Source organism: Drosophila mauritiana, chromosome 3R (genome assembly GCF_004382145.1).
Source record: "Drosophila mauritiana strain mau12 chromosome 3R, ASM438214v1, whole genome shotgun sequence".
Taxonomy (NCBI): Eukaryota; Metazoa; Arthropoda; class Insecta; order Diptera; family Drosophilidae; genus Drosophila; species Drosophila mauritiana.
The window spans coordinates 7,764,759-7,776,139 of record NC_046670.1 but is presented as its reverse complement, the minus strand read 5'-3'; the positions used below and the strand labels follow the sequence as shown (position 1 = coordinate 7,776,139).

At 41.1% G+C, this 11,381-nt stretch overlaps 2 protein-coding genes across 2 annotated transcripts; both read right to left on the bottom strand.

Moving 5' to 3' along the window:
* Window positions 1–608: 608 nt before the first annotated feature.
* Window positions 609–9,790, bottom strand: LOC117143141 (phosphatidylinositol transfer protein beta isoform). The gene is made up of 9 exons (XM_033307635.1): window positions 9,635–9,790; window positions 9,167–9,222; window positions 2,818–2,848; window positions 2,627–2,738; window positions 2,410–2,561; window positions 2,200–2,277; window positions 1,633–1,742; window positions 1,390–1,569; window positions 609–1,262 (listed from the first exon to the last, which is right to left on the bottom strand). Exons 2-9 carry the CDS (start codon window positions 9,181–9,183, stop codon window positions 1,124–1,126), a joined length of 819 nt encoding a protein of 272 aa, XP_033163526.1. The 5' UTR covers window positions 9,184–9,222; window positions 9,635–9,790; the 3' UTR covers window positions 609–1,123.
* A 192-nt stretch (window positions 9,791–9,982) lies between these two features.
* LOC117143764 (sodium/potassium-transporting ATPase subunit beta-1) lies at window positions 9,983–11,300 on the bottom strand. The gene has a single exon (XM_033308582.1). The coding sequence runs from the start codon at window positions 11,227–11,229 to the stop codon at window positions 10,186–10,188; it is 1,044 nt and encodes a 347-aa protein (XP_033164473.1). The 5' UTR covers window positions 11,230–11,300; the 3' UTR covers window positions 9,983–10,185.
* Window positions 11,301–11,381: the final 81 nt, after the last annotated feature.

The following is an 11,381-nucleotide window of genomic DNA, read 5'->3' as shown; positions in this document are numbered from 1 at the left end:
TTAATTTTACATAGATTTCAAGAGCTATTTCTTTGTTTGAGCAGAACTACGTGGCAGATAGTAAAAAGTACGAGGCGACTTTGAGGATATGTGGCTGTAGCAGAAGAGTGCGGTGTATCTAAGGTGGTTTCAAGGATTCCTCTTGTTTGGGCATTTCAGATATTGGCAGTTACCTAGTGTTGTTGGGTGTGTTTGAAAACTGTTCGAAAATGGAATTACAAATACTCTTGGGCAATTCCCATTACAATATGAAGTTGTTATTCTTCGCAGCCAGATGGACTATAATGCAATCGTAGCCCACAGCTAACTCCACTCGCAAGCGGTTCATAAATCATTCAAACTAACCCATGGAAGGCAACTGTTTGCCAAGTCAATCCAGGCCAAGACCCCCCAGACTCTCCTCCTATTTCTGGTTATCTTGGGATTGGATTGTTTTACATTGACTTTTTGAAATGCAAATCACATGCAGACCTCAGATGCATAGCCAATGAATGCAAATAGACATGCCTGCATAGGCTCCTATGTACATACATGTTCTCAGAAAATCACATATTCAAACTGCTCCTACCTCCCGCCTCTCGCCCTCCCCTGCAGGTCGGATGTTTGCGTTTAACTTTTTACATTAACTGTCATTTGGTTTATTTCACAATTTACAAAATGCAACTTAAACAATGGGCTTAGACGTGGTGCTGGCCATGCGTGGCGGAGAGTGTCGTCGACAGATGTCCTGTGTTGTGTTGCTCGGCATCCTGGTTACATTTTACATACAGTGCAGTGGAAGGAACTTAACTAACTTACTGCGGTTGCAACCGTTTCTCGGGTTCTTTAATTTGTTGTCGTGTGCTACACTAGTACTAAGCTTTGTTGCTGCGGTTGCCGTACACTTGGTGTTCGCTTAGTTTGCTTTTGTTTCAGTTGACGCTGCTGTGGCTGCACATTGCTTTAATTTCGTTTTATTTTGTTTTCATGGTGTTAGTTTATATCGTAAATTTATTTATGCAATTTTATCTCAATTTCATTAATCTGTTTTGCTTTGTTTTGTTTTGCTTTGCCTTTTAGTTTTGTTTTCTTGTTTTGCCTGGTTTTTACATACACATATTTTGTTTACAATTTTCTACTAGACTTAATCGGCATCCGCGCGCATACCCCGCACCTCGCCCACCTGCCGCGCCTTGTCCAGCTCCTCCTTCGTCTGGTCCTCGATGGCGCGGATGTCCTCCATTGTTAGACCGTACCAGCGATCGGTTGAACAGAAAACTTGGCTAAAAATATAAATGATAAAGCGATCAATAGGGAGTTTCCATCCAGGGTTTACTAAAAACTTATTCATGCATATCCAACTGTATAGATTTTAAGCAATTCAAGGATATACAATTTCAGGACTATTACCGATGGAAGTTTGTAAAGAGGCGGCGCTCCGATTTCTGTATGAAATTCTCTACTCTTGTTTGCAGGCCGAACCATTTGAACTCGCACGTGACCAGCTTGTAGCAGGTCATGACAGGATTAACATGCTTTTTCCAGTCGGATCCCACCAGGGGACCGCGGCCCGTCTTCTTTGACTGGTAGCTGAAAGGATAATCGAAACGTATATGTCAAATTGTCATAACTTTATCCACTATTAACGCTTACGTGGTTGGATCCTCATCGGGCTTGTAGTCCGCGGGCAGCACCGGATCGTTGGCAATGTCGATGTGCACTACCTCTCGCACTTTCAGCTTATCCGGCGTCAGCTCGTGCACCTGCAACAGCGGGGAGCATGGCGATATATCTTAGATCCATACATTTTCTTAACTTATCGAACACAAAAAGCGTTTACTACATAGACATGAACATGGATCGATGGCGGATAAGAACTACAAAGCCAAACCGAGCGGAGACAGCAAATGAAATACAAAACAAAACGAAACTTACGTTGTCAACAGTGCCAAGGTCATTTTCTATGTGTTGCGAATAAATGTCTATTTTAAAGTTTTTATCCATATAACCAGGATTCTTAATCGATAACCAAAGGATTACAAAACCAAACCAAAAAAGCCAAACGAAATTATGGGGGGATTTTGACAAAATCATATTGCAGGATGATCGAGTTAGTTGTTAGTTTTCACAAATAAATGTGGGGTTGAGATGTGATGATGTTATGGAGAGAAAAGAAGAAAACACATGTTAGTCTTATCATGCTGTGGATTCTTGACTTACATTTTCTGAATCGCCCGCATCTCCGACATGCAGAGTGTCGATGATTATTTTGAAAGCATCTTTCATAAACTTGGGGTTCTAGAAATTCAATATAATCACAGTAATCATCAAGTTGCCTCACATTGCAGTACATTGCTAATGGAACCAATGTGATTTGTTTCTAACCCCCATTTTGTTGCAAATATTATTTTAAGTGCTTTCCCCATTTACCGTGATAATCGTTCGACAATAGGGATAGGCATTCCATGCCTCCTCGTGGATCTCCAATGAGCCCTTGGGTGCCAATAGTCTTATGTAGGCTGGAACTTTTGATTGCAGATGGTAGATCTTATATGTATATTGACCGGAATTGTATTTGCCACCTGTAGGAAATGAAAAAATTCTCTGTTAGCCCGCAGTTATTCATTACCAATCGGTATTTGCTTACCCAGCAGGGGAAAGTCTTCGAAGGGTTCGTTCTTTAACACCTCGATGCCCTCGCCGCCACCCGTATTCTCCTTTGACGCCTCGGCCACCGAGAATAATTGTGCAACTTGATACTGTGGAGCAGAAAAAAGAGGAGTTGGGCAAATAGTTATCCTCCTGACAGCGGGCTTTTTGCCCAGTTAACTCTCTTACCTCTTCCACAGTCAATGGCAAAGTCACACGGCTGCAATGAGAAAAAAAAAACATGGACTGTGTCAGCGAAAGTATGCATAAAGGCTACGCGATTTTAATTAAGTTTAATATAACCATTTTAATTAAATACCATGCCTGTGCATAAAAAGCTGTTGATACCCTTCGCTTTCCATCGAGTGTATGGAGTATATCGAGTTCAGTATGAGGGGGGAATATAAAAATGATTAACAATAACCAGTTAAATGCAACCAGTTATTATTGATCTTTTAAAAGGAGCGTTACTTTTCAGTAGTAATTATGCCAGTGTTTCTTGTGCAAATAAATGAAATATGCATTCAGAAACAATATAGTTTATAACGTGACTGCATTTCTTTTAGTTTACTACAAATGTACCTAAATCTCAATGGTTTTTCTGTTTGGCAATAAATGATGCGATTGGTAATAGCAAAGCTTTCCTCTTAAGGCCAACTTTGAATTGCCTGTTCCACTTTAAGTTCTAAGTAGCAAGGCACACAAATTGCCTCTAATTACAAGCCCTCTACTCTGGTTTTACATGGTTTAAGGCAATCTACTCAAGCCCCAAAGTATGCAGCATCTTATTCAAACAAGGAATCTTGAGACCAATTTCAAGAATGACCTTCAGTAATTTTGGCTAGAGCCAATCAATCCAGGCCAATTGATACTTGTTGAGATAAGATCTCAGGTAATTTATATGAGCACTTAATACAAATTGCCGAAAAAGGTTAATATCACTGCACAATTTAAACGATATATTTTTAATTAAAAGCTTACACAAGTAGGCGGAGCATTGGCATTGAAAGGAAACAAAAACAAAGTGTTTCAACAGCATAAAAGCTTCACAAGCCTTTTTGCATTTTATTTGCATGCATATGAGTTTGAACTCCCCAAAGCCGAAAACCACCCACTTCCGGGCCACATACTCATCCTCTAATTACCAAAAAGGTCGCCAGGCAGCAAAAGAGTGGGAAAAAGCGGCGGAAAGTGTTCTGGGACCTCCATATACATAATTATGCCAGCCTTGAAACTTGTTCGCATCGCTTGACTTTTGTTGCGGTTTTCCCGGGGACAATTTAATTGCAAAAAATTAATTTTTGACAACGAATAAAGCATGCTCTTAAAGGATGGAAAATAGTCTATTAACTTTTATTTACTTTAAAGGGTTACTTTAGAGGATTAAAACCCTAAACCTATATTATCATCGCTTTATAATCTCATGTAAATATTTCCATTTTGAAAGTTAATGACGCAAAAATGTTCTATGCATTCCCAAACTTTTGTGCTGGTTTTTCAAATTTTGTTATAGAGAAATAGTTAGGCCAAAGTTCTTTAATTTTGATAAAACACACATGAAACTGTGATGAGTGAAAAAGAGGAGCATAAAAAACCTCTGTTATTTCGCCTTGATCTCTGGGAATTTACCACCCGTAGTCGCAGGTTGAAATTTAGCTACAAACTGTAATCCAAGGAAAGTCAACAGTCAACGGCTTGGCCAATGAAATATTCCTCGGCAAATAAAGGCCAAATTGCTCCCCGGTGCGAGGGAAGCCTTGGCATGCATTCGCAAGGTGCGAACTGGAGCTCCTTGGCCATAAAGAACCTGAACCTCGTGCTGGCCCAGCTTTATGGGCTGTCAGCCGTTCTCGCCTCGCAACACACAATACACATAATACACGGCAAATGCCAAATAATGAGACACAAGAAAACACGACACGACTCGAGAACAATCAAAGTGATGTGGCGAAAGTGGGAGAAATTCTTGCAGACGCAATTAACCTTTTGGCCCACTGTTGACACTCGTAATGATGTGTTTCCTAATTGCCAGTCGACTCGAGCAACTGGTGGGCGTGGCAGAGGGATAGGACCAGGAGCTTTAATGCTGCCTACTCAAAAGTTGGCCAACTACGCGCCGCCCCTGAAAAGGTTAAAGTTCTCAGAGCACTCTTTTATGGCGGTGGGGGATCAAGTTCAACTTTCGGCCGAGTTCATCTGGGGGGTTCTTCTCCAAACAAGGTGGATGATTTAGGAGTGTGTGCGTGTCAGGGGAATGGGGCTCCAAAAAGTTGGAACTATAAAGGGACTTGGGGGTAGGTAGAACATTGTTTTGCGGTGTTTAATTGTTAATGAAGTTATTCGGAACTTCACTTAATCATTGCATAATCAAGAGCAACGATTTAAGCTGGGTGTGTGTGTTCAACGGGTTGGAATTAAAGAGTTCGCTTAAGTTATTTGATTAAACGTTCATTTAAAACGGAAATTCTAAGGTAAATTGTGTATGTTTTGCATTTTTGGTCAATTAACAACAGCCAATCTAAACTTGTGTAAATAAATGCCTAAGTAATTCAAAATAAATATTCGAAATTATTGCCATCGAATTCAATTGCCCATTTGTGTGCAAACGTATCATCAATTCATTTAATTATGCAAACAGTATAACTTTTCTTTTCAACAAATTTCCACGCAGCATTTGTCGTTTAATCAAATCTGATTGTAAAACTTTAGCGCAAAAAATGGCCCATAAAAATCTTCTGCCCAAACTTTTCCTCTTCCGCAACAAAGAAGGCATTTCATTTCTGGGAAGGCAAATAAAACTTGCTAAAGCTGAAAACCCAGTAGAGTGAAAACCATTAGAGTACAAACCAGAACGTGTTTTTGTGACAAAATCGCTGTTCCAATAAGTTCAGTGATAAATAAATTTCCCTGAAATTGTCGAAACAACATCCAACTGGGTTGAATATCATCAGCGAATGCGAGAAGATCAAACAATATAGTCGCGTTTCTCCAAGGGGTTTTTGGGTTTCCTATGAATCACAGCACAATCAGAGCATTGAAGAAATTATGCAAAGCGAAAATAGAAACATACAAGAAATCGCCACACATGACTGCTAAAGGGGGGAGGGCCAAAAAGTACAAAAGTACAAAAGTAAAGCAAAAACAAGCATCTGAGAATATTGAAGAACTCTTAATGAGACCAAAGTTGCCGAAAGAAACACTCGGGAGACCCCTTCGCACTCAACCCCCCTTTTGTGGCCATGAACAAGGGAAATTGTTTGCTCTTGTTGGCATAATTGAAAATGGAAAGTGATTGTTTGGGGCTCTGTGGTCTTTGCATCCCAAAGTGGGTGTGTGTGTGGTGTGTGAGTTGTGTGGGTGGGTCGAGGGGAAAGCCAGTGGCCAAGGCTCTTGTGGTGGCCATTATTGAGGGCCGCCCACTGGCCATTGTCACAATTGAAGGCCGAAGCCAAGTAATAATTGATTTACCCGCAATAAAGATGTCACACAGAGATTGTTGCCCAGTGGATTGCTCAGTGAATAAGGCAGTAACGAGTCATTCGTGCTTGAAATTAAAGCATTTGTACTAAACCTCCATCTAACAAACAATACATACATATAACAAAACGATATTATGCCTGTTAAGCGGCAGGTATTTTAATGTGTTTATAATTTTAGTCTTTACAAGCCATAAGTAATTAGCTGTCTAAATGGACAAACCATTTATATACTATTTTTAAAGCGTAACTGATAACTGACAGAGCTCATATGGAAATCAAGTGATATTATAATATGGCCATGCACCATTGAAGAGTTTCTTTTTTTTTTTGTTTTAAATCAAGGCCGCATTTTGCGGTTTGCCCCCATTTGGATAATGGCATACTATGTATCTCCATATTCCGAGCCCAATTATGCTGGCGCTTAGCAGCCGGCACACTCAATTGCCAAACATTTTCGAAACAACCGAAACTTCACACACTCGAAACGTGTAATGAGTACAGTGCCGATGTGGAGTAAAACGACGCATTCAAGTCGAAAGCCAAACACTGCGTGTTATCTTATCGCAGTACATAAAAAAGCACACAAATGGCGGAACTAAATTGGAGCTCGTGCCATTTTCAAATTGATTGCTGGCTGGGCGAGCGGGGAGGGCGAAGGGCGATGGGAGAACTGTATCTGACGGATACATGTGTGGTGTACAAAGAGGCCAATCAGTTTGGGGCAGTAAAAGTCACGCTACAGCTGGTTTATGACGAGTACCATGAAGGACCGACATTGAAAACAACAAGCTTTTGCTTTCAGAGATCAAAGTTGAGACGGTTGAAAGTTGAAAAAAAAAGAACCTGCACTCACACCAACTTTAATGTGGCCAAAACGTGGCTTAAATGAGTTGGCTTTAAGGTTGGCAGTGCAGCAATAAGATCGATTTCATTGAATTCTAAGAATTTATACTCTATTTAAGCCATTATTTATTTATTTAAACTTGCCAGCTAACAGCTGATATAATCGCGTAAATGTTGTTAACATTAATGGCTCGATTTCTCCACAATAAATTGTTATTCTAAATTCACTAGCTATATTTACTATGTCAACAAATAAAGTGCAGCACTTTAAGCATTTTGTGCACAATAAAACACAATTTCAGATAAATCATGCCAAGTGCAGACTATCACAATTTGTTTTTGTTACCTTTTCAGCTGCTTTTTATTCATTTGGCCACTTTGCCCGCCGGCCATTCAAAATTGTTTATCAGCCTGCAGCAACCTGTGATGCGGCACGCGTTGCCTTTATTTGCACCTTTGTTTTTCATTTAATGACGGTGCTGAAATGTTCATTGCCAAATGGTTTACACGCCAACAGGCGGCAGGCGAAAAAATGCGAAAATCTGGCAGGAAAAACATTTTGAAATGCAAATGCTACAGGCTTCGGATTCGTGTTGGGATTACGGCGTCGAGAACAATTAAATATTAATGCCTCTCGCGAAGACTGCCGGTCAACTTATGCGTGTTTTAATAAATAAAAAAAAAAGTTTCATTGTGCAGTAAAATGCAGTTGCCTTAAATTTCACATATTCCCTTTTAAAAAGTAATCGAGCAATACAAAACGTTTTCAGAAATGTATATTAAAGACCCGCAGAATTATATTTTCACCTATACTTCATGAGCTTTAGTTTACTTTTTGGTCGTTGCACACTTGTATACATAACGTGCACCATATGATAAATATTAATGTTATAAATACATTTTATGGGTAATCTAAATAGAAACTGTATATACATATCTGTGCACGCTCGTTGTAATAAACTACTAAATGCTAAGGATTTTTCGCTGGCTTTATAAATGATCTCCAAATCAAATTGAAGAATTCATATCATTTCTTGTTTATGATAAACATATGCATGCCTTTGTTGCAATAATATTCTTAAATGATTTATAATTAAAAAAGGGCTATACAAGCTTAACAAAACAAAAGTACAAATCGATTTCAATGTACTTTAAGCCAGAAACCGATCGTATGAGAATTAATAGCTTACAAAACCCATACACTTAACACCTATCAGTAAAAGGTGCTGTTTATATTCAATTGAGGTTCCATTATAAGATTGATGCGAATGATTGCGCATACGGAAAATGATAAGACGGAGATTGTGTGTTTGAGCTTTCAGTTTCAATCTCCTGTGGGCAAGCCGCTCGAATTCTCCTTGATTTTCCGACAGCTGTCAAAGTCAAAGCAATTATAAGCCGAGCCATTTGATGTCAGACTTTTGACAATTTCCGTTAATAAATTAAAAGTACCATTGCCAAAATGGAAATGTGAGGTAGGCAACAAACGTGAGCCATTTGCAAATGAGAAGAATGTATGAGAAGAATGTCACCTGGTGCTTTGCGACCGAAAGGGATTAAAGATGCACGATGAGTCAGTTTAGTTTGGGCTTTACGCAACGACCTTATCGCACTTAACAACTTGTTTGATTAAAATCGCAGGGCCCAAAGCCGAAAAGAGAGTAATGGGAAAAGAGAGGCGCAAAAGAGAGTGACTCACTGAAAAAGTCGACAACGTGGCGTCGCCGAGCGCCTGAAAAGCATTATCTTCCTTTCACATTATGTATATAGTATAGTTTATCGATGACTCAAAGGAGTTTCCAAAACTAATTGGTAGTGCCATTGGCTATAAGAAATAATATTCGGCTTACGTAGCTCCAAAATCTGACTTCAACTTATTACGTCATCGCCACAGCTGCAAAATACCTGAGCTAGAGCGAGAGGGCAAGAGAGGGGGTGTGCGGAAAAGGGGGCGTCAGGGGGCTGATAAGAAAACCGTTCCGTTGTTGTTGTTGCGGAAAATGCCCGCAAACTTAAATACAACAAAAGTAACTACTGAGAGAATTGAGAGAGCAGCGACACACGCGACCAGAGAGAAATGGAGAGAGCAAATGTCACGGAGAGAGTGTAAAATCGATTTGTCACAAATAATTTGCGGCTTGCCCAGCTTTTTTTTGGCTATTTAAACATAAAATAATCACAAATATATGGCAAAAAATAAAAAGTTTTGTACTCACAACTCTTTGATCTGCATCTTTGCCAATTATTATCCGGTATTTTCCTGCTTGATTCGCTGCGAGAGAGTACAAAATACAGAATTAGATTTAATGCGAATTCGCTGGCGGATTTCAACTAAATTGTAGCATTTATTATTTCCAAACGTAAATGCACTTGCACTCGACGCTTAACCTTCGCACGCACTTTCTATATTTAATTTATATATCTGCCAAAAAACACTTTGGTGTTTCTGTTTCGCTGCCAAATCGCTGCGCCCGCACTTTTTGTTTATGTTTGGCCAAGCCAACTTTAGTTTAGTTAGCCAATTGGGATTCTAATGCTTTTTTCTCCAATTGTCGGCTAAACACACGAGTCATATGCACACACACACACACTCTCTTGCAAATACACACGCACACACAGCGGGCGGAATATCAATAGCAATTTATGCGATTTGCCGCTGATTTATTACTCAAGTGATGACGTACAACTGGGGAGTGCGATTGGCCTGGTATCGGGATCGGTTCGCGCTTGCAAATCGGCGGCAGTAATATATTAGTAATGAGTTTGTTATTTAGCTACTGCGTGTCGGAGCGGAGCTAAAGTTCGATGTTCGTGCAAAACACTTCGATTCCGATAGGCGGATGCTATCGATTTCGGCGAGGCCCCTTGGTCACACTTGGTGGTGGGCGCTGCCCGTCGCCGACTATCGATAGCACAAGCGGTGTATCCAGGGATGCGGACTAGTCGCAGCTCGTTAGAGTGACTCACGCTGTTCAAATTATTATAAAGAGGTAATAAATATAAGATAGTTAAAATAAAATTATATATAAATCTTTAAATTAGGTATCATTTAATTATATGAAAGACAAGAACAGAAACAACATTTAATTGGATTTTGTAATGTGAAATTGGGTTTCACCATTCCTTATTGGAAATTAATTTAACAGAATCGAAAGAACAGTTATACACAGATCGGTAATTTGCACTTAAGCAAATTTTGTCTCGAATTCCAAATGGTAGTAATAGGTTCCAATTTTTATAAGCTTGGTGGCTCCGTCATTTCCTCCTTCTTGGCATCATTTTCTATTGCGTCCTTCTCATCCTCTGGCGATGGCGGCATTTCCAATCCGCCAAGCATACCTTCTGGTCGCGGAGGAGCCGGCGGTGCGGGAACGAGTTCTGTGACCATATCGCTGGGTGCCTTACGGGTGGAGGGCAATTCAAAATCCGGGTGGCCGTCATCATCAGTGCGCATGCTCAGCGCGAACTTGATGAGTCCCATGCCCTGGTAGTCATCGTCGATGGGTATGTTTCGGGCCCACACCTTGCAGCAGAAGAAGGTCTTTGCATTCTCGGGCATTTTGTTCATCTGGATGGCCACCACGCGCGTCACTCCTTTCATGTTCTCGGAGGCCTCGAAATATGGACCTGGATAGAAGACCATCTCGGGCTTGGGTCCATTGGTCACCTCGCAGGTGATCCAGATCTTGGGCGAGTTGCCCAGCTTGCCCACGGTATCGTGAAGGCTCTCTGGTGCCTCCTTGGGCAAGTCGTCTGCCGTGTCGTACGTCTCCGGCACATAGCCAATAACCTTGTTCAGCTTGATGAAGACGGTCGGCTTTTCGGTGGCGTAGCCCCACGTCGTGTCCTGGTTGAAATCGGCGAAGAAGTCAATGGCATTGTCGTTCAATTTGTTCAGGAAATCGTCGATGCGGTCCGCAATCGGATTGACCTCACTCATGATGTGCGTAAAGTAGGACAGCACGGAGCGATTCTGGTTGGGCACCATCGACAGACCCGGCGGACCCTTGAGCCAGCGCGGCTTATTCGAATCCATGATGGCCAGCATAAAGATGCCCAACCAAAAGGCCACAATGCACACGATGAGGGCGTATAGGACCAGGTAGAAGCCAGTGATTCGCATCCAACCCAAGGCAGTGCGGCCGAACAATTTGTGCTCGTCTATGTCGAATATCCTCTTCGACCACGGCAGGTCCTTCTTGCGACGTGTCTCCTGGTTCCGGCGTATCTGCTTGACCAGCTTGTAGTCCCCAGCGGGCACCATTACGTCCTCCGGCATCCTGGCGAACGTTGGCTACTGGTTACGTGGGCGTAAGTGGGAAATATTCGAAGCTTGTAGCTTCCGTTCACTATGAAATTTAAAGCGGAGTAAACTATAATTGTCAAGTAGAAAGCACCTACGTATTATTATTATTATTTATTAATACATGC

Bases quoted from the DNA above. Each gene is read 5' to 3' on its own strand.
- LOC117143141 (XM_033307635.1), bottom strand. The intron at 1,743-2,199 runs GTAAGTCAAGAA...CCGCTGTTGCAG, and splicing joins ATGCGGGCGATTCAGAAAAT to GTGCACGAGCTGACGCCGGA. The intron at 1,570-1,632 runs GTAAGCGTTAAT...TTATCCTTTCAG, and splicing joins CCCGATGAGGATCCAACCAC to CTACCAGTCAAAGAAGACGG.
- LOC117143764 (XM_033308582.1), bottom strand. From the start codon at position 11,229: ATGCCGGAGGACGTAATGGTGCCCGCTGGGGACTACAAGCTGGTCAAG.